At 44.8% G+C, this 22,755-nt stretch overlaps 1 protein-coding gene across 1 annotated transcript; it reads right to left on the reverse strand.

Moving 5' to 3' along the window:
- Window positions 1-703: 703 nt before the first annotated feature.
- LOC310793986 (solute carrier family 24 member 2) lies at window positions 704-20,926 on the reverse strand (the record flags this gene model as incomplete). Its single annotated transcript, XM_083655866.1, has 9 exons — window positions 704-953; window positions 1,573-1,739; window positions 2,828-2,917; window positions 3,003-3,140; window positions 4,343-4,419; window positions 6,477-6,560; window positions 7,124-7,235; window positions 7,621-7,656; window positions 20,042-20,926. The coding sequence occupies 9 exons, from the start codon at window positions 20,924-20,926 to the stop codon at window positions 704-706; spliced, it is 1,839 nt and encodes a 612-aa protein (XP_083511992.1).
- Window positions 20,927-22,755: the final 1,829 nt, after the last annotated feature.

A 22,755-nucleotide genomic window follows, 5' to 3' on the forward strand; every position in this document is an offset into this window, starting at 1 on the left:
GGAGATGATGTTGTCCTCCAGCCTGACGCTGAGGACCAGGAGACTCTGTGTCTCTCAGATGGTGACGGGGGAGGAGATGATCTTGTCCTCCAGCCGGACACTGAGGACCAGGAGACTCTGTGTCTCTCAGATGGTGACAGGGGAGGAGATGATCTTGTCCTCCAGCCTGATGCTGAGGACCAGGAGACTCTGTGTCTCTCAGATGGTGACGGGGCAGGAGATGATGTTGTCCTCCAGCCGGACACTGAGGACCAGGAGACTCTGTGTCTCTCAGATGGTGATGGGGCAGGAGATGTTCTTGTCCTCCAGCCTGACAGTGAGGACCTAGTCTCTTAAAACAGATGAGTTGGCTCCATTTTCAAATGCTTCCACCTACACATCTGTACTTCAAGCAGGGAAAACTTGGCCAAAAGGGAAAGGGAAACTCAGGGAAAATAATGAGCGATGATAGGGCGATATCCTGGATGTCCCGCCTAAAGGCAGGTGATTGGAGAAATATTGTTTCTCCAATCACCTGCATCGGATTGAACTTCCTCCGGTCTGAAGCACCCCCCCCCCCCCCGCCTCCCAACTTCCTTTGACTAGGCTCTGTGGGCGTGAAGTACAGATATATATTATGTATATGTCTATGATGCATTCGCAGAATGTAGAATAGACAGTCTGGCTTGAGAGACTACTGAGGACCAGGAAGACTCTGTGTCTCTCAGACGGTGATGGGGCAGGAGATGATCTTGTCCTCCAGCATGACGCTGAGGACCAGGAAGACGAAGTAGAGCAGGAACATGAAGGAGCCCAACAGCTTGCTCATCTTCCACTTGCACGCGGCGATGGAGATGATGACGAAGAGCAGCATGAGGAAGAGGAGCACAATGGCACAGAACAGGCCGTTGCTGCTCACCTGCACCGGCTTGAAGTCGTTGATGATGTGGAAGATGAGCCACGGGGCCGGCAGACTGCAGGGAGGGGAGGACACATTTCGTTATGGTCAAAGTTCAAGTGGAAATGATTCCAAATCAACCCTCTGCCATCAGCCTCAATCAGATGATGCGAACACACACTTTCTTTTCCTTTCGCATCCAATATTGACACTGTGTCAATATTAAATATTGACAATTTAATAGTGCAAATTGGACAATAGCGAATCATGTTGAACCATGTACACACAACTAGGTGTGTGTGAATCATGTTGAACCATGCACACACAACTAGGTGTGTGGCGTTGTTTTAACACAGTTTGAAGTGCTAGTCCTCATGTTCGACTGACCCCACAGTGATCCTCTACTCACCCCACAGTGATCCTCGACTCCCCCCACAGTGATCCTCGACTCCCCCCACAGTGATCCTCTACTCACCCCACAGTGATACTCGACTCCCCCCACAGTGATACTCTACTCACCCCACAGTGATCCTCTACTCACCCCACAGTGATACTCGACTGACCCCACAGTGATACTCGACTCACCCCACAGTGATACTCGACTGACACCACAGTGATCCTCGACTGACCCCACAGTGATACTCTACTCCCCCCACAGTGATCCTCTACTCACCCCACAGTGATCCTCTACTCACCCCACAGTGATATCGAAGATGTTGGAGCCCACAGAGCTGGACACGGCCATGTCCCCCAGGCCTTTTCGTGCTACGATCACGCTGGTGATTAAGTCAGGGATCGAAGTGCCTGCTGCTAATATGGTCAGACCCATGATCTCCTCTGTGATCCAGAAGGTTTCTCCAACCTGAGAGGAAGAGCAAGAGGACAAGTCGCTTAATGCTTTGAAATCTTTGAACATTCAAAGATGATGACAGATCTTTATTAAGCGCTCAAAGAGAATAATTGCATCTCTGGAACTTTCAAGCTATAGTGCTGGTTATAGTGGACTGCCTAAAGTCTTTGACTGAAGTGCTAGAGCTCTGGTAAGCACGGCGCGTGTGGGGCAGATTATGAGTTACATGGTGATCTGGCTGTGCACCTAGGCAGATTAGTTTGGATTAGCTGCCATGGTCACAGATTTAGTGCCCTGAGTCTTGCACCCTGATAGAAAGACATTCATAAAGTGTTTACTAAGGTCATAAATAAAGAATTAAGGTAATTTCACCATTGAGTGAATGAGTTATGTAAAAATTCACCGTACAGTTGCCATGAACGGTGATATTAGCTACAGTATAGAGATCAAAACCGTTGTACCAGGTTGTAAACATGTTTATTTCTGCTGTAAAGGCAGGCATTTTAACATGGGGGTCTATGGGGAATAACTCCCTTTTGGAGCCAGCCCCAAGTGGCCATTTGAGGAAGAGTTTTTGCCACTTTCGCATTAGCCTCATTTTTCCAAGACCCTTTTAATGTTTGTAAAGAGTGATTACATATTTTGTGGGCCGAGCCGAACTGGTTGCAGAAAGTTACAACTAGCGGTTCAGCTGTCATAGAAATTTGTAAGATCCAAACGCCTCCTCCACGTATTTTAAAGCTTTGCCAGCAACAGACAGACAGTTATCTTACATAAATAAGTGAACTCTTTCAATGGGGTGAGGTTTCCTGACCCGTACTCACTGTCAGGATGGGTCTAGGATCCAACTACATCGCAAAGTTGCAGAGCCGGACATCGTCATATTCCTAGTGGGAATGTCCAGCGTCTATACGCATATGGCACAAGACATATTTTTCCTGTATTCCGTGGATCTTTCTGGTTTGGGCTTGAGTTCCTCAGAGTTTTGGATACCGCGATGCGTGTGTGTGCGACTAACCCTGTGACGTCCACTCTAAAAGGGTCTATTGTTTTGCAGCGTGTTCAGTTGAGTGTGTGTGTATGTGCGTGCATGTGTGTACCTGGTGAGCCCACCACACCATCAGGTAGGAGAAGCAAGCAATCCAAGTAATGGACCCAAGAAACGTCAAGGGGAAGAACCTTTCTGAGGTCTGGGAAAAGAAACAATATTGCATCCATCAATCACTCAATCACTCAATCAATCAATCAATCAAACACTGAAATGCGTGTGTGTACCTCTCTCCTGACGTCAGGCAGGGTGATCCAGAGGGGCAGCACGATGGGCAGGATGAAGAGGTAGGTGAGGCGTTTCCTGGTGGTGTCGGGCCAGGCCAGGCTCAGAGGCTGGTCCTCATCCTCCTCCTCCTCAACACCCTGGGGGGGGGGGGGGGGGGGGGGGGGGGGGGGGGGGGTGGTGGTGAGAGAACGAGTTGCTTTATGAATATATGGTCAGTCAGATATGGAGACTCGAGTCACGTGACTTGGACTTGAGTCATGTGACTGCATGAGACCTGCCTTGATGCATGAGGAGAGACTTGAGAAATGTGAATGATTTAGATTGAAAATGATGAGATTTGTTCCAGCAGACGACTGAAATAAAATTATTTGTTTTCTGAATTTGCATGGAATGTTGGATTTTTATTGAAGTTGAAATGAATTGATTCCACAGTGGTAATGTTGTGTATTGCTCAGTTAAAAACGACCTCACCTGAAATGGCTGGGCAAAGTGAACGCATACTGTATATCTTGTTATCTTGTTGTTAGAAGGGAGTCCAGTCTTTTGTGATATTCAGCACAGTTTCTTGACACTTTATGTGCAGCCAAATCCCTTGGTGCATCTAAAGGCTCATTTATGCTCCATTTTCGTACGAAAACAAACGCGTCCATTTCAAATGATGTAACCATCACTGCCCACATACAGTAGTACTTCCATGCATCTTTCACATTGCATTGGTATCAGGTGTGTATCAGGAGTGTGTGTGTGGTACTGCTCAGTTTCATCCGTATCCGTAAGCTTTCAGAAAGCATGCAGAATGACACATGAAATGAAGGCAGAGTACGAACAGAAGGCTTCGTCCATATCCGTATTTCACATTGAGCATAATTGAGTGCAGTGTTGAATGCAGTGCTTCTCAACCTTTTTCATATCAAGGACCCGTAAGGCCATGGATCTTCATTTGATGAGATGTTTCTCCTGGACCCAAATCTCAGAATATTTTTTATTGTTAGATTATGATTTAGTCCAGAACTTCAAGACCATCTGCATTGTATGTATCGAGAGATACCAGTGAAGCTACAGTATGGATGAAATAGTCATTATTTTGCATGTTCTAACTGTGTTAACTTCTTGTAAATGAAATAACGAAGTTCACGAAATTACGGGGGACCTCTGGAACCCCCTCGGGGACCCCCTTGTGGTCCCCGAACCCCACGTTGAGAACCACTGATGTACTGTAATGCACTTGGCTAATGAAAGCAAGATTCTAATGTTGAAATGTAGGCTCAACTTAAAGGTGTAAAGTGGGAGGGAGACTGAACTGGAGACTTGTTCGAGATAAAAAAAGGCGTACAGGTACCTCGTCTCCTCCTATGCTGCCGTTCATGGGTGGCGTGACTTCCACGGCCACGTTGGAAGTGTTACGAATTTTGCTATCTGTTGAGAAGAACAGAGTAGAGAGGGAGAACACATTGTGTGAGGGGCTGATGTGATTTTGGAATTTAAAAAAAGTTCAAGTCTAAAGACATTATGATACAGTAGGAGCTTAAAGGGACAACTCAGCTTGTGTTAGTTGCCTGAGTTTTGGAGATATCGGCCGCAGGGTTTCTGCCTTCTCCTCTCCAATACAATGGAACTGGATGGCACTCGGCTTGTGGTGCTCAAAGTGCCAAAGAAAATACATTTGATAAACTCACAGCGATGTCTCTTTCCAGAACTCATGGCCCCGTTACTCAAGATAATCCACAGACCTTGTTATTAGTCCAGTAAAAATGTCACTTGACCTCACACTAATTGCAACAAAACCAAACTCAACTGATTTTGTATCCTCAATATGTCCTCAATGAAGGAAAAAAAGTGTTAAGGAAATGTATGAAGGGAAATTTTTGAAAATTACCCATATGATGCTACCAAAAACGTTTATTTCTTAATTTTTTAACATTTATTTTTATTTTTATTTTTATTCTTTTTATTTTCTCCTTGAAGCAAAAAACACATACAGGATATAAGTGATGAGATTTATGGCACATAAAAAAAAAAAAAAAAGGCTTCCATAGGCTTCCATAGGCTACCATCATATTTAGGTCATTTTCAAAACTTTCCCTTCATACATTTCCTTAACACTTTTTTTCCTTCATTGAGGACATATTGAGGATACAAAATCAGTTGAGTTTGGTTTTGTTGCAATTAGTGTGAGGTTGACCCACATATTTGCATAAAATGCCTGGACTATATGAGCAGTTTCATGGAGGAACTATTTTCTTTTGACCGAAGTACACCCGCTAGCTGCTAGCTAGTTCCTACATGAGACTGCAAAAGAAAATACCGTAGTCCCTCCATGAAACTGCTCACAACAAAGTCTGTGCATTATCTTGAGTAACCGGGTCATGATTTCTGGAAAGTGATGCTGTTGAGTTTTTCAAATGTTTTTTTTTTTGGGTGCTTCGAGCAGCACAAGCCGAGTGCCATCCAGTTCCATTGTATTCAAGAGAAGGCAGACATCTCTACGGCCGATATCCCTAAAACTCAGGAAACTATCCCAAAAACGATATAGATGGATAAATAGCACTACAGGTGAGAGGAAAAATATGTATTTTGGATTGTAAGGTGAGCTGTTCCTTTAAATTGCAGCTGCCAGAGTTCTAACAAAGACACAGACAAAAGGCTGAACATATTACACCAGTTCTCAGGTCTCTGCATTGGCTGCCAGTGTGTCAATTGACTTCAAAATATTGTTACAAAATCACGTAATATATTGTTGTACAAAATATTATTACTTGTTTACAAAATAACGTAATAGTTTAGGGGCCAAAATAGGCCCACATTTTTTGACTTGCTTCCATAATACGAACCATCTAGACATCTTAGGTCATCAGGGACCGGTCTCCTAACTGTTCCTAGGATTCAAACAAAACATGGTGAGGCCGCTTTCAGTTATGATGCTACACATAGCTGGAATCAACTTCCAGAAGATCTTAGATCTGCTCCAACTCTGGCTACCTTTAGAAATAGACTGAGTACTTTTATGTTCACCTCTGCCCTTAATTGACTCATGTAATATTGTAATATTATATACTGTAATATTTCTTTATCTTTTTATTTTATTTTAAAATGTGATTTTATACTTTCTTCTTCTATTTTAGTTTCCGATTCTCTTAGCTCATCAACTGGCGTTAAAGTTATAATCCATAAGATTTTCATCTAAATAAATGTCTGTTAACTCTATCTATCTGATAGTGAGTTAACACACAGTTAACACACAATTGATTTCTCTATGCTTTTCTTTTATATTTGATGTAAAGCATTTTGAATTGTATTGTATTTTAATTGTATTTGTATTTGTATTTGAATTGTATTTTTGAATTGTAATTGTGTATGAAATGTGCTATACAAATACACTTGCCTTGTCGATATGTATTTGGGATTCTTGTTGAGGAAGAGAACTACTGCTGAGTCTTCCTCAGAGCAGCGTAGCTGACTGTTGTAATACTCACCTAAACCACCGTTGGCACTTTCCTCTCCTTTACACTTGTGCTTGGCCATTTTGTGAAGGATCGACGCCTTCTCTTTGAACTGTCCTGAAACAGTCAAGTCAGCAGAGAGCCCAGTCAGCTTGTCTGTGTGTGTGTGTGTGTGTGTGTGTGTGTGTGTGTGTGTGTGTGTGTGTGTGTGTGTGTGTGTGTGTGTGTGTGTGTGTGTGTGTGAGAGAGAGAGAGAGCGAGAGCGAGAGAGAGAGCGTGTGTGCTAAGGTTATTATCATAGGTGTGGAAAAAAAAACTTTTCATTAACAGTTGTGTTTTGTGAATCTTGCCCAAATACCACATAAAAAAAACACTACTAACTAATAAACGAATAAAAAAACGAATAAAAACAAAAAGCATTTTTAAAACATAGAAACTAAACCAGCAAACCCTTTAAAAACAAGTTCAAACAACTGAAATAGGAAAAAATTCAAAACAAAATAAAAACGAATGGAACATACATGTGTGTGTGTGTGTGTGTATGTGTGTGTGTGTGTGTGTGTGTGTGTGTGTGTGTGTGTGTGCATGTGTGTGAGAGAGAGAGAGAGAGAGAGAGAGAGAGAGAGAGAGAGAGAGAGAGAGAGAGAGAGAGAGAGAGAGAGAGAGCCTATGTGTCATACCCTCTCCGCTGAGGGGGTCCAGTGTGTGTATCATGAGCTGGAAGATGCTATTTCTCATCAGGGAGTTGTGTAGAGAGGCACAGCTGCCTTCCCTCTGCAGCCTGGGTTTGGCCTGTAAACACACACACACACACACACACACACACATGCGCGCACGCGCGCACACACACACACACACTATTGGATCTGTGTTGCTGGAGCTAAACTCATGGACGTGCTTCCATACAACAGCAGAACACTCACAGACGCTGCATGTACACATTGACCTTACACATGGACACAACATGCAGGTTCACACATATACCTGCTCTCTCTCTCTCACACTCTCTCTCACACACTCTCTCTCTCTCACACTCACTCACTCACTCTCTCACTCTCTCACTCTCTCTCTCACTCTCTCTCTCTCACACACTCTATCTCTCACACCCACACTCTCTCTCTCTCTCTCACACACACACTCTCTCTCTCTCGCTCACGCACACACAAAACCAACTCACCGTCAGCCTGTTCTCATCGTCTCTGCCTCCATTTACCTGGAGGAATAAAACACAGAGAGCCAATTGGTATGAACACAAAGACACACGATGATGATCACACACACACACACACACACACACACACACACACACACACACACACACACACACACACACACACACACACACAAAAGAGCAAGAAAAGTGAAAGTGAATCTGAATTCACATCTCTCGCTAACATTGCCTGTACTGTACATGGGTCAATTCACTTCCAATTCAGTAATACATTTAGAATGGAAACCAACAGATTCAGGTGTGTTTCATTGAATCAATCAATCAATCAATCAATCAATCAATCAATCAATCAATCAATCAATCAATCAATCGTATATTGCTGTTATATATATAGTTGTTGTTGTGATTGTTTGCTGTGATTTTGCACCTATCTACCTACTGCACCTTGTCTGTAACGGAGCCTACAGCATAAGAATTCCACAAGTGCGTACAGTACTTGTACTATACGGAGTGACAATAAAAATCTTGATCTTGATCAATGAAAAAGAGAGAGAAGAGTGCAGACCTCCACCAAGGCCAATACTCCAGTCTGCGTTGATATTCACAGGCATGATCACAAAGTATCTCATTCATGTTATTGAGTAGGAGCTCGGACCACCTCATTTCAGACTCAGGAGCCGTTTTCCCACATGCGCTTTGTACCGCTAAATGACCGGAACGTGGTCTAATGCCTTCATGTGTGAAAGTTGTTGTTCCGGTATAAGCGCGACCCCGTCGTCGCGGCCTCTCTCGAGCAGAGAAGGGAGGGAGGAAATCGGCTGTGCTCTTAAGTCGAGTGTGATTTATTGTGTGACAAGCGAACTTATTTCACCATCAGAGTTTTGCCGACCCCCCAAATAAGCTCCCCCCTCCCCCGCCCCCCAACATACAGGCAATTTCGCTGCTAGATTCCCACATGCGAGCGCCCAGGTGTGAAGGGAAATTCCGGGAAATGTCCGATATTGACTTACAGGTAATTTTCCGGTACGCATGTGGGAAAACGGCTAGGGAGAGACACAGAGCGAGTGTCACAAACCACCGCTACAGAGGTGGAGGGGCTGCTGACCTGTTTTCATGGGGCCCTTTACACGAGGACAGTTTCTGGAAGAAACGACACAATAGCGTTTCCTTCACACCTTTTCCTTCACACCTTCTCCCTGTTTACATGAGCGCTGTTGAATTTTTAAAACGCTGTAATGTACATACCAGGTCGCTAGGTGGCAGTGTGATCACCTTATTCTTTGCCCATACAAGGACGCTTCTGCAATACGTCATTTCGTAATCGTCTTTCCGGTTTTAAACACGGAAGTAGAGTACGCCTACCGCAGTCATTTAGACTTGCCAAAAAGCTGTTTTCAAGCTAAAAAAAAACCCAAACTGTTTTAAAGTTTTAATATTTGTCGGGTGAGAGCGTAACATATATGTGACCAGTTTATCAGAATAACGCCTATTGGAAATCTTTAACGAGCAGCTGGGAGCGCTGACTGTGCTGACACCGGTCGGACTAGCTATCTGTCAAACCCTACTGTGTAGTTAGGCTACTGGCAGTGAGAAAACACTGTCGACGTGCTTTTGTAACTAACGTTAAATGCCGACCGGGTACAGCCATCGGCTCCTCGCAGCAGTAACGTTATGAACATGTAACTGAAGTTGGCCGCAGTGTAGCTTAATTCTGAATGTTGCCAAACTTCATTCATACTGACGTTTTATTTTGAAAATGGCCACCAACTCGCGCACGGCTATGGCGTAATCGCGTGTGTCGTGTGTGCAGGCACGTCAGAGTTCCTGAAATGAGCCGTCTCAAGCGATTACATGGAGTGTCACCAAGAATTTCACTCTGGAGGGTGGTTTCAAAATGTGTCGTTTCCTAAGCGCAAATTCGCCGTCGCGGTCTAAAAGGGAGGCACTAACGATAAAATAATTCCCCGTCACCATAGGAAACCGTCCTCGTGTAAAGTGCCCCTCTGACTCCAAGATTGAGTAGATAATCCATTTAAGCTGCATGTGAGAAGACCTGCTGCTATTATGGCAGCTACAGGAAGGTCTCTGGGTTTAGCTTTTTGCTTCGTAAGGGTCATCGCACCTATGCACATGCCAAGTGTGTCCAATCCCATATGTGTTTACCTCACTGTTGTTGCATAAAACCTCCTGGCTCCGATTTTGGCCATGTTCAGTGTTTTGCTCCAACTGAAGGTTTACATGGTGCTCTTTTTAACCTTAACAAGGCTGCTGTTAGTTCCGTAATGTTGATATATTGGAGATACAAGCTTTTCACCAGACAGCAACAACTTAAGTTACCAGTGGAATAATTTCTCTACATCGATCTGTAGTTCATTGATCCAGCATGCACTGTAGCGTCATTAGTGATGCTCATCTTTGACAGTCATGCTGATCAATGCATTTGAATAGAACGTAATGTTATTGATAGACACAGAGAATCAGGATGAGTGTGATCTTTGTATTACATCAGTGTGTTGGTTTCTTTCTGTCTGTCTGGCCCTTCATTAAACCGAGCTTTTATCTTCCCAGTGCTAACGAGAGTTCTGCAGGTCATCTGCCAGCCGACTCCGGAGAGGTCAGACACTTTGTGGGCGCTGAGGAGCTGTCACAAACTGTCTGGCCTCTCCTGGAGTCCTGGACACTGGCAGCCAAACGACTAATCCTCCAAAGATCTCAGTCTCAAACACCAATGCAGCCAGCTAACTCATTTAAACCAAAACCTACTCGAACCTTTGTTGTTGGTCATGGAAGTAGGCTGCTTAAGATCAAATTCTGATTTTCAACTTGTGGATGCTTAATAGATGTGCTGATACAGATCAGAGTATCTTGCAGAAGCCTAAGCTTAAAGCCCAGCTTAGATCAGGCTCATCTCTGAATAGAATCAATGTATGAAGAGATCTGCTGGACAATAAGTTAATCACCCTTTAAAAGAGAGAAGTGATAATACTAATAACCGTGATCATTTTGGTCACTATAATCATGATATGAAATTTTCATATCGTTCCATCTCTAGTGCCTTTAAACAGCTTGGAAAGTTCCAGAAAATAGTGTCATGGCTTTAGAAGCTTCTGATACCTGTGGAAGGCTTAGGGTTAACCCTAGTCTCAACACTTCCAGCTCCAAACTGGTGTCGGAATGCTGGCCAGTGACTGGTTCCCCCGAAATCCTGGGGGCACCAATCAGTAACGACTTTTACGACCAGGTGCGCCGCCCACCCAACCTGACTTTGGTGACTTTTGAAAACAAACCACTCTCTCATTGGTGCTACGTCCTGTCAGTCAGTCATTCACTCATTAATTTTTTTTTTCCCATTTTTTATCCCCCATTAGTGCTCACTTGATTTCTCAATCCTGGTTGCTACTCCATCCTCTGCTGATCTGGGGAGAGCCGAGACTGGCTCCATGCTTCCTCCGAGACATGGGCAGTCAGCCAGCCGCTTCTTTTCACCTGACAGAGGAAGCTTCACCGGTAGGACATAGCACGTGGGAGGTTCACGCTATTCCAACCAGTTCCCCTCCCTCTGAACAGGCACCCTTAACGACCAGAGGAGGAACCACATTAGCAACCAGGATTAGGGCTGGGTTCAAAAAATCGATTCTCCGATTTTTAATCGATTTTCATTTTAATCCTCGATTATCGATTCATATGTCCAGAGATCGATTTTTTTTTTTATAATTTTTTTTTTTTTTTTTTAACTAAACAGGCTAAAATATTGTGCTGTGTGTGGTAGTTGAAACATAGTTTCAAGTTGACGTTTAATTATGTTTGTAGTTAAAACAAAAACATAAATACTGTAGGCTACATGAATGGAAATGTTTGATCATTATTAATCTACTTTTAGAACTTATATAGGCTGAAATCAAATCACTGTGCATAATTGTGAAAGTGTCTTTATTGACAGATGAAAAGGCTGTTATTTACCCTTTGTCACCACTTGGTGAGTAAATATATGTGTAACTAAAACCATTAAAATTGACAACAGTTCTGCAACTTTTTTCCCCATGTATCTACTTGGCTGGTTGGAAACCCCTGTGTTACATAACTGGACAGTCATGTAATTCAGGGTACAGCTCAAAAACCACGTTTTGGTATCACTAACCAAATCAATATTGAAAATTGATCGAATCGGAATCGAATCGAATCGAATCGAAATTAATCGATTCGCAACCTTGTGAATCGGAATCGAATCGATTCTTGAAATTTGAACCAATACCCAGCTATAACCAGGATATTGCATGTTTTTGTGAAGGGGGTTCCTACTGCATATGAAGGAAACCCCCGGGAGGCACGGGGAGAACATGCAAACTCCACACAGAAAGGCCCTTTTGCCGACCCCACCCGGGCGGTGGGCACTCGAGGACATGCGGACGGGCACGCATTCCTTCAGCGTTCACCTTGTCCCAGGTGGGAATCGAACCCACGACCTTCGAGCTGTGAGGCGATAGTGCTTACCACTGCACCACCGTACCTCCTCACTCATTCATTTTTGACTCCCTACACCCGTGCATGCCCTCAAAACAGCAGCGGGGCTGCGAGGTGGCACAGACTCTATTATGTAGTAAGCTGAGTGCAGTGATTCAACTTGAGTCTGTGGAGAGACTAGGTGAACCCTAACCCTGAGATGAATGTACTTTGGCGTAAAGTGTAAATCAATCCAAGAACAACAGCAGAGGACCTTGTGAAGATGCTGAAGGAAACAGAAAAGTAACAACCAAGTCATAACCGAGTCATAACCTGAAAGGCCGCTCAGCAAGGAATAAGCAACCGCTCCAAAACCACCGTAAAAACAAGCCAGACTAAATTTTGGAACATGGGGACAAAGATTGGACTTTTTGGAGAAATCCCTGGTCTGATGAAGCAATCATGGAACTGTTTGGCCATAATGACACTCAGCCATTGTGTTTGGAGGAAAAAGGGGGAGGGGCTTGCAAGCGGAAGAACACCATCGCAGGTGTGAAGCACGGGTGGGGGGGCAGCATCATGTTGTGGGGGGGCAGCATCATGTTGTGGGGGGGCAGCATCATGTTGTGGGGGGGCAGCATCATGTTGTGGGGGGGCAGCATCATGTTGTGGGGGGGCAGCATCATGTTGTGGGGGGGCAGCATCATGTTGTGGGGGGGCAGCATCATGTTGTGGGGGTGCTTTGCTGCAGGAGGAACTGCTGCCCTTCACGAAATAGAGAGGCAAAGTGGAACGTCACTTCCTGCTTCAGCGCTGTACCAGAGATTTTCATCCGCCATTTATTTTCCCATAAACATTTCGTAAAATGCTTATAAAAAGAGTTTTACTGGTTCAAACCAAACGGTTCAGCTAACGCTATAATCGGGAGAGACCATAGAATATTTCAAAATATTTTCTTCAAACCCATTTTTTTTTTTTTACGTTTTGGTCACAGTGAAATTTTATGCGATCTCTCCTGTTTCTAAATATATCTGTACCGTTTGGTTTGAACAAGTAAAACTATTTTGATAAGCATTTTACGAAATGTCTATGGGAAAATAAATGGCGGATGAAAATCTCTGGTACAGTGCTGAAGCAGGAAGTGACGTTCCACTTTGCCCCTCTATTGATGGCATCACTATTCATGCTCAAGTACGTTCATCTCTAACCCTAACCCTGACCTATCCCTGACCTAACCCTAACCCTGACCTAAGCCTGACCCCCCACAGGTACACCTCCATTTGACTCAAATTATATCAATTAGCCTATCAGAAGCTTCTAAAGACATGATATTATCTTCTGGAATCTTCCAAGCTATTTTAAAGTCGAGGTGAACCCGTTCGTCACGTGCATCTGAGTCCGTTTCAGACTGAAAACAAATTGAGAGGCGGACCATATACGGTGTCGATGATTTTATTTGACAATTCTGTTGACTGGCTTTGGCATTGGTCAATCATGGCGTGTTCCACCCCCAAATCGAGTGGGATTCAGCCTGTTGTTGTGCTACGCGAGTGGGATCCGCAGACTACCAGGCAGCCAGCTGCTTCGTGCGGAGCGAGCGGACAATCCGATGCATGGGTGCTGCCCGCCCGCCTGGAATCTCCGAGGGGCAACCCCTGACTACCACGCTCTCAAGCGCGCGCCATTCACGCTATTTCTGTAAATACGATATTCCTGGAATGCGGTTTTAACGAGCCAGTTACATTTCTTTGCATTCTTAGAGATTATAGTTTTTGTTTTTTGTTCATGTTTCATACAATTGGCCAAGTTAGTAGTTAGGTTATGGGATAGGAATTCTGCGCCATTTTCTACTTGATATGGAAGAGAAAATTATCCTGAAATGAAGATTTGCTTGACAGCTGCATGTCCTGATATGATTGGTTGACATGGGGTAGAAATTTGATAGTACTAGGTGACGTCAGCAAACTGTAGATTGCTGTTATCAATTAAATCTTGAAAAATGAACTTTTGATGTGAAAAAGTGTGAAAAACTAAAGAAATTATCTTTTTGTGATTTTTTTGGCATACATTATTAAATAGGTGCACTGCATACCCAGGTATTTGAACTAAAAGAAAATAAAAGTCATTTTTGGGTTCAGCTCGACTTTAAGGCACAGTCATCTTCGTGGAGTCCACTAAGTGGACAGTGTGTAAACTAAGGACCCACTGTTCTTGTGTATTATGTATTAGTGTATTTGTGCTGCTTATCCTGTTTCGGTTGTTGGCTTTCATTGTCATCATGGCCTTGAACTGTTTGAACCAAAGCACTTTGGCTTACTGTGTTGTCCTGTATGACGTGTATTCTAACGTTGTCCTGTATGACATGTGCATTATAAGCAAAATCGGATGTGATTTTTGACATTCAAACAGCAGCAGCAGGTCTCCTCTGATCTCTCTCCTGTCCTGGCTCTCTCCCTCCCTGGTGGCCACCTGACTGGCCAAGCTGTGGGACTTAGGATTAATTGGCAGAGATCACCACTTTTAGAACGGTAATTTCCAAACCTGCGTGTGAACTGCCCACAGAGACCTTCACAGGTCACCGTGTTCACAGGCTCATTCACCGCCTCACCTCCACACATCTCTACACCAGTGGTTTCCAAACCTTTTGTGCCCATGGCACACCAAAGGGCACAACAAAATCTCAAGGCACACCTATATAGGTTAGAATGGTAGGGGAAACACTGCTTCTCTGTCATCCTCATCTCTCTCTGTTATCCTCATCTCTGGCTGTTACCCTCATCTCTCTCTGTCACCCTCATCTCTGTCTGTCACCCTCATCTCTGTCACCCTCATCTCTGTCTGTCTGTCACCCTCATCTCTGTCTGTCACCCTCATCTCTGTCACCCTCATCTCTGTCTGTCTGTCACCCTCATCTCTGTCTGTCACCCTCATCACCCTCATCTCTGTCTGTCACCCTCATCTCTGTCACCCTCATCTCTGTCTGTCACCCTCATCTCTGTCACCCTCATCTCTGTCTGTCACCCTCATCTCTGTCACCCTCATCTCTGTCTGTCACCCTCATCTCTGTCTGTCATCTCCATCTCATCTCAGACATGGCAACCACCCAACCCAATAACAAGGTTACAAAGAGAGTCAGTCCTCCTGGATGACAGTCAACAAAATTTGTTTGCATTTTTTTTGTTTTGTTTGTTTGTTTGTTTATTTGTTTGTTTATTTACTTACCATAATTGATTCTTTTTTTTTAAGCCAGTTCTATTTGTGGGAAAGGAGATAGCTGCTCATTCCCTTTCCCCATCCAGATCTATTGGTTCAAACTGATTGGTCACAAGTCTAAACTTGACCTATTACTAATAGGTTTTCCATAATGGCGTTTTGGATAGTTGATGAGGTTCACACCTACCTAAAGCTACAACACCTACCTAAAGCTACAACACCTACCTAAAGCTACACCTACACCTACCTACCTAAAGCTACAACACCTACCTAAAGCTACAAGCAACACTGACAGTAACAAACTCTAAACGCATGGATGGAAAGCTAGCAGACTTTCTATTTTGCACACGTCAGTTATGCCTGCCTTCACTGATCCCCTAGAATGAAGCTCTGCACTGACCCCAGATCAGATCAGAAGAAAAATATCTCCCCCAGTCTGTATGAGGAAAGCTCTGCACTGACCCCAGATCAGATCAGAAGAAACCTATCTCCCCCAGTCTGTACGAGGAAAGCTAGCATCATCGCTCTGCTCTGACCCCAGATCAGATCAGAAGAAACCTATCTCCCCCAGTCTGTACGAGGAAAGCTAGCATCATCGCTCTGCACTGACCCCAGATCAGATCAGAAGAAACCTATCTCCCCCAGTCTGTACGAGGAAAGCTAGCATCATCGCTCTGCACTGACCCCAGATCAGATCAGAAGAAACCTATCTCCCCCAGTCTGTACGAGGAAAGCTCTGCACTGACCCCAGATCAGATCAGAAGAAACCTATCTCCCCCAAGTCTGTATGAGGAAAGCTCTGCACTGACCCCAGATCAGATCAGCAGAAACCTATCTCCCCCAAGTCTGTATGAGGAAAGCTCTGCACTGACCCCAGATCAGATCAGAAGAAAACTATCTCCCCCAAGTCTGTATGAGGAAAGCTCTGCACTGACCCCAGATCAGATCAGAAGAAACCTATCTCCCCCAAGTCTGTATGAGGAAAGCTCTGCACTGACCCCAGATCAGATCAGAAGAAAACTATCTCCCCCAAGTCTGTATGAGGAAAGCTCTGCACTGACCCCAGATCAGATCAGAAGAAACCTATCTCCCCCAAGTCTGTATGAGGAAAGCTCTGCACTGACCCCAGATCAGATCAGAAGAAACCTATCTCCCCCAAGTCTGTATGAGGAAAGCTCTGCACTGACCCCAGATCAGATCAGAAGAAACCTATCTCCCCCAAGTCTGTATGAGGAAAGCTCTGCACTGACCCCAGATCAGATCAGAAGAAACCTATCTCCCCCAAGTCTGTATGAGGAAAGCTCTGCACTGACCCCAGATCAGATCAGAAGAAACCTATCTCCCCCAAGTCTGTATGAGGAAAGCTCTGCACTGACCCCAGATCAGATCAGAAGAAACCTATCTCCCCCAGTCTGTATGAGGAAAGAGAGCATCATCATAACTAGGACATTGACACACTATATTGTCCCAGCTCTCTAAGCCACTGAATGAGTGAACCAAATATGTGCAATCTGCATCATGAATATTCAAAAGCCTTACTTCAATGTGAGAATCATAATTATGTAACATCTAACATGGCATTACAGTAATATCTACTAACACCAATTCATTTTCCTTTTCAAACACAGGTAAGCCGCTGCATTGCGATCCCAGCCTGATGGCTGCATAATGAACTTCAATATTTTGTAACGTGGAGACTGCAGTGGAGATTGCTGTCCTGTATGTTTGCTGTCGTCACCGCAGGTAAGCAGTTGATCAGGGGATCAGAGAGGATTGGTGTCTTTAGAATGATCAGCAAAGCAAACCAGCGTCTCTTCTGGTTCTTTAACACAGCCACTGTGGGCAACACATCTGCTGTGAAAACACCTCAACCAGCCCCAGCTCTCGTCTCGGCACAAAAGGAGAAGCACTGAGTGAGGATGGAGGAGCGATGGGGTTGGTTTTGTCCTCTGATCCAGTGATCTGCTGATTGCTGCTCCCCCCAGCGAGCAGCAGCAGATCTATTCTTAGCAGATCTAACAGGATTTGGAGAGGATTAACCTGGAGGATTACTGAGCAGATACTGACACATGAGGGTGAGGGAGTGGTACATCAAGTGCCAGGCGACAGAAACTAGGGGTGTCACGATACACTCAGTTCACGATACGATACACAATATTGGGTTCACGATAACGCTACGATATTTTAACAATATTTTTATGCGATCCATTTGTAAGTTGAGGGGGCATCCTCCACGCTAATTTGAGTAATTTCGCCATTTTCATCCTCCGTGTCTGTAACGTCCCTCGTCTGTTCAAACAAAGCGATGAAAAGGAGAGCGAGCATGCAATCAGATGCAGATCAGTGCCACCATGTTCAGCTTCTTTTTCTCGCGATATGAGATTTCATCTCAACGATACGTATTGTCACGTTTTGATATCGCGATATATCGTGGGACGACATATTGTGACATCCCTAACAGAAACACATGAGGGCGAGGGAGGGAGTCGGAATCTGAGTCCAAGATATTTACTGCTGTATCAGCAGCAGTGTTGCCAGATACAGCTGATGGCTTCAAGCACAAAAACGACTCGAAAACCGCCAAAACACACACAAAACCGCCCAAGCAACGGACACAAGCGACTCCCAATCTCGCCCAGCCAACCCCCAAAACATTTCCTGGCAGAATGTAATCCAAAACAGCCCCCAAATGTGTGGAAAACTGCCTCATCTGACAACACCGTGTATCAGCCTCATGACTTGCAAACTTGGAGCAGCTGTGTGGCAAAGCTTGACATCAGATGAGATAGCCAGTGCAACCAATAGACCCTTTTCACAGGGGCCATTTTGTGTCGAAAAGGCAGAATAAACACAGGTGCAAGCAAAACACTAAATGAGGGTTTCCAAATTCCAATCATGGAAGTTGGAAACCCTCATCAGTGTTTTGCTTGCACCTGTGTTTACCCTGCCTTTTCGACACAAAATGGCCCCCGTGAGAAGGGTCTATTGACTGTGAACTCATCAAGATTCAAGATGTTTATTGTCACTCCGTTGTACGTGTGACATTCTTGTGCTGTGGGCTTCGTTACAGACAGGGTCTTGCTAAAAAGTGAAAATGCCTCTCTAGATAGTGAGTTGATGTAAGAAGTGGCTTCAGCTGCCATTCAACAAACCACAAATTCATTTTTGTTGAATCCAACACTCTACAACCCACATCATGTTTTGGAGCAAAGGAATCCCATTTTTGGCAGCCTAAAATATCATGAGAGTCATATTGTACGCAGGCTGCAGCCCAGAAGATAGCCAGCAGCTTATGTGGAATTTGCACGGTACTGTAACTGTATATGGCCCTGAAGAACTGCTGATGGCTGATGATGCCACACTAGGCTATGGACATGCTGCTCTAAGAACAGCCTACAGTAGCTTCAGCAGGTCTGACCTGAGCTCCGTACGAGGTTTGAACATCAGAGAGCAACAGATCGGACTCCAACTGCGCGCACAGACAAGAGAGGAGACACACAAGTTGGGAGACAAATGTGAGGAAATAATCACTTGGGCTTTACATGTGTGTGTGTGCAGCCTTGTCGCCAGAATAGAATATCACGTTGTCTGATCACGTTGTCAGACATCGTCTGTCTGATTGATTGATTGATTGTCTGATTGATTGATTGATTGATTGATTGATTTTGCTGTGTACCATCATTGAACATGATGATGGATGGGGACAACAGCAACAGCCCCAGCTCAATACTCTCATATCACATACTGTACTGTACTGTACTTGCACATAAAACACATACAAGGTGCCATGCATTGATGTTTTAGCCTTCAAAACTATACACATTCCTGAGTGTGATCAGGTGCTGGTGGAATATGAATAGCTCCATGACTTTACATCAGGACTTGGTTTTGGTTGGAGGGTGAGTTTGTGCTGACTAAGTCTACAGAACAGGCTCCAGGTCTGTCTGGAGGGTGAGTTTGTGCTGACTAAGTCTACAGAACAGGCTCCAGGTCTGTCTGGCACTGTCCACTGGCACAGGTGACAGGTTAAGATTCATCTTTATATCCTTCCAGAAGGGGAGTCAGGAGGTTCCCAGGCTGAGGTTCAGAGAATAGGAGCAGTAGTAGGCTACTGATCTCGGGGCAAGTGAGCACGACCAGTTGTCTCTACTATGGTCTTCTCTTACTCACTGTAAAAAGCAGATTCTAGATCAGTTGTTAAAGATCTCAGCCAAGACCCAATGACAAAGAACAGTCATGCATTACAAGAGCTGAGACTGCCCACGTGAAAGTAACGGCGTTCAGAATGAATGATCTGATCTGATGATCTGATCTGATCTGATCTGATGAATGATCTAATCAATGTCTGGAGAAAGAAGAAATTACTCTGTGAGAGCAAAATTATTGATTGAACCATAAATCATTATTGAACAGAGTCAATAATGATCAATGACCAATCAATAAGCAATCAATCAATAATTTTGCTCTCACAACTCATTCACATTTTGGATTTTAGCCGGTTATTTTTCTTCACCAGATACTGGCCATAATCCTGCCTTTTGGGTTCCAATGTGGAATGCTACAACGTAATTCTACAGGTTAGAGAATGCTTGAGGTTTGAATGGTCATTTCTAATGGGTTTGCGCTTACAGCAGGGTGAAGGTGGAGTGGGATGAATATGGATGGCTTGATGGTTGAGTGGATGGATGGATGGATGGATGGATGAGTGGATGGATGATACAGGGATAGAAAAACACAGTGGCCAGTTTGAGTGCTGGAAGAGGAGAAGCCTCACCTTTGGTGCAGTCGTCTCTAGCTCGTCCACCTGGTTGCTGCCCAGGATGCCCTTGACGATCTGTTCCACACTGGCGTTGAACTTCATGAAGGTCACGTAGCAGGTGTAGCAACTCAGCAGGCCAATACTTTCCCCCACGGTGATTTGGTTATCCAGAAAGAAATAGATGAGCATGAGTAAGCCAACGATGTAGAAGGAGACGTCTCTGAACAGAGGCCACCAGGTGAGGTTCAGCACCTCCTTGGAGAACAGGGCGCACATCCCGATCACAAACAAGATGTTGAAGACGGCCGAGCCCACAATAGTGCCGATGCCCACGTTGCTGTGGGAGATGAAGACTCCTATGACCGAGGTGAAGAGCTCCGGGGCAGAGCCGCCGGCCGCCATGAAGGTGGCTCCTGCGACGTCGTCGGAGATGGCCAGCTTTTCGGTGATGACGGTGAGCGCGGGGACGAAGAACTCGTCGCAGACGATGGCTAAGGCGACGAACATGTAGACCATGCCGAACATGTGAAGCAGCACGTAGCCCTCGCGCCTCTCCTCCAGACTGAAGTAGTCTGTGGGGTAGTCCCCCTGATTCATCTCGCCGGGCGCAGTCTTGCGCATGGCCACCGGTGTGTCCTCCGCCAGGGCTGAGTGGTTGTGGTGCTGGAGGAGAGTTCTCTGGGGCACTGCCGAGTCCTCAGTGGCCGAACCCGGCTCCTGGCCCGTCGTCGTGGCCAGAGACAAGGCACTCCATGAAAAGAATGTGCAGACCGCCACCAGGCTCACCATCAGGCCCAGGATGCGTCCGGGCCGTAGCTTCCTCCTGACGTGCTGGTAGTGCCGCCTGGTGCATCTGCTACGAGGGCCCAGAAGAGGAGCAGAGGCCTGATCGGGAGCCATGGTGTCTTCTTCACCGTGTCTTGACCTACTTGTGGGTAGCATGAAATCCATGGTGTTTGGCGTTGGTCCTCAGCTGAGTGCTGGATTCCCTCCTCCAAAGCTGGGCTGGTGGCTACGAGGGCGGGGGTTCGACAGGCAGCGGGGAGGGGGGTCACCGTTTGGTTTGCATACTGCTCCCCTGTCTAAACACAACGGAAGCCCTGCAGTCCGATTCCAGGGTCTAGCCCATTCAGAGGCGTCCTCATATTAGTCTCTGGAAGACAGAGAGACAGGGAAAGACAGAGAGGGGGTGGCAGTATTAGTTCCCAACAGATGGAGAGAAAAAAAGACGAGATGAAAATTAACTTGATGAATTCTAATTTATAAACTTCCAAATAGCTTCATAAAACCCATTTTCCTGCACACTTCCTGTCAGGCAGCTTGATGACAAACTCACGACTACATCTAGGTTCTTAATAATACTGTTTACTTGTCTAGGATCAGTGGAGTTACAGGTGTCCCCTTCTGTTAGAAGGCAATGTTTGACACAGGTAGATGCTTTTGCTCTACCATGATTCACCAATCAGAAATATAATCTATACCACAAAACACAGATCTCTGCAAGGTCCACATGCAGCTTTCAAAACACTGAAACTGTAACTAACTGGCCTGCATTATAGTCTTTAAAGTAGTTTTTTTTCCCTATATTTACAATTTTTTTTAGAACACAAACAAAGCAAAACAGACAGTCTCAGACACAAGAAAAGAAAAGAAACAAAAACATACGAACATAATGAACATTCAACATTACAATGGTGCTACCAGCCATGCAAGGTGCTTATGTGCTTGTAGGCGATGTACTTGGGATCCCACGCAAGGGGTCTATAGGAAACCAGCTAGGCGAGTCACCTGTCGCCCCTAACCTCATCGAGGTAGGCCAAAAACGGGTCCTATATAGTTAGACATTTTCTAAGTGAGTTGGTTCTCAGAGAACCTGAGTCTCTCCATCCGTATAACAGAGATCTTGTCCGTCAACCACAATTGGAAAGACGGTGAAGAGGGGGACTTCCATTCCTTAAGAATTAGTTTTTTGGCAACAGTTGTCCCCAGTGTCAGAGATTGGTGCACAGCTGTAGTGAAGTTCAGAGAGGACTCAGAGCAGCCGAAGATGGCGAGTTCTGCCTCCGGCTGAAGGGTCATTTCGTAGACCTTAGAAGTCTTTAAAGTACTGTTCAACTGTCCTTTCTAATTACTGGGTAATAATTAGTATGTTGGGCTCACATGGACTGCGAGGTTTAAAGCTTCAGACAAATTTGATTTCAAAATATTGCAACTAAAATGACTTACAAAGGTCAGATGATTTATAATTGCTGCATGGGCATTTTTTCCTCTCCTTAATATTGTGAATAAATGGGTGATCAAATGTTAAAATGTGCAATTGCCAGCATCACTCTGTGTGACTGTGGCACATTTTTAATGTTGTAATGACACCTTTATTAAATTTAAATTTAAATTCCAACTTTCCACAAGTTGGAAATTGCTTAAATCTGCACTGAATTGAAATCCTAATCCCTTAGCAAGATTATGTGATGAGTTGGGATCGACAATTGCAACAACTTTACAGTGCAGTAGTCAAGTGTCAAGTGTCAAGTGCACGTTTGCAAGAGGAGCCATTTTTATCCCTAGAGATTTGACCACTTGACATTGTGCTGAGAAACTTCAATGAGAGCTCTGCTTTTAGCGCAGCCCTGACATTAGTCAAAGCTCATTAGGAAGCCATTTAATCCCTCAGCAGATATACTTAGATGATCCTCGGGCCCTGCACAACATCAAAAAGCACACACAGAGAA

This window comes from Poromitra crassiceps (genome assembly GCF_964638095.1).
Source record: "Poromitra crassiceps genome assembly, chromosome: 19".
Classification (NCBI taxonomy): Eukaryota; Metazoa; Chordata; class Actinopteri; order Beryciformes; family Melamphaidae; genus Poromitra; species Poromitra crassiceps.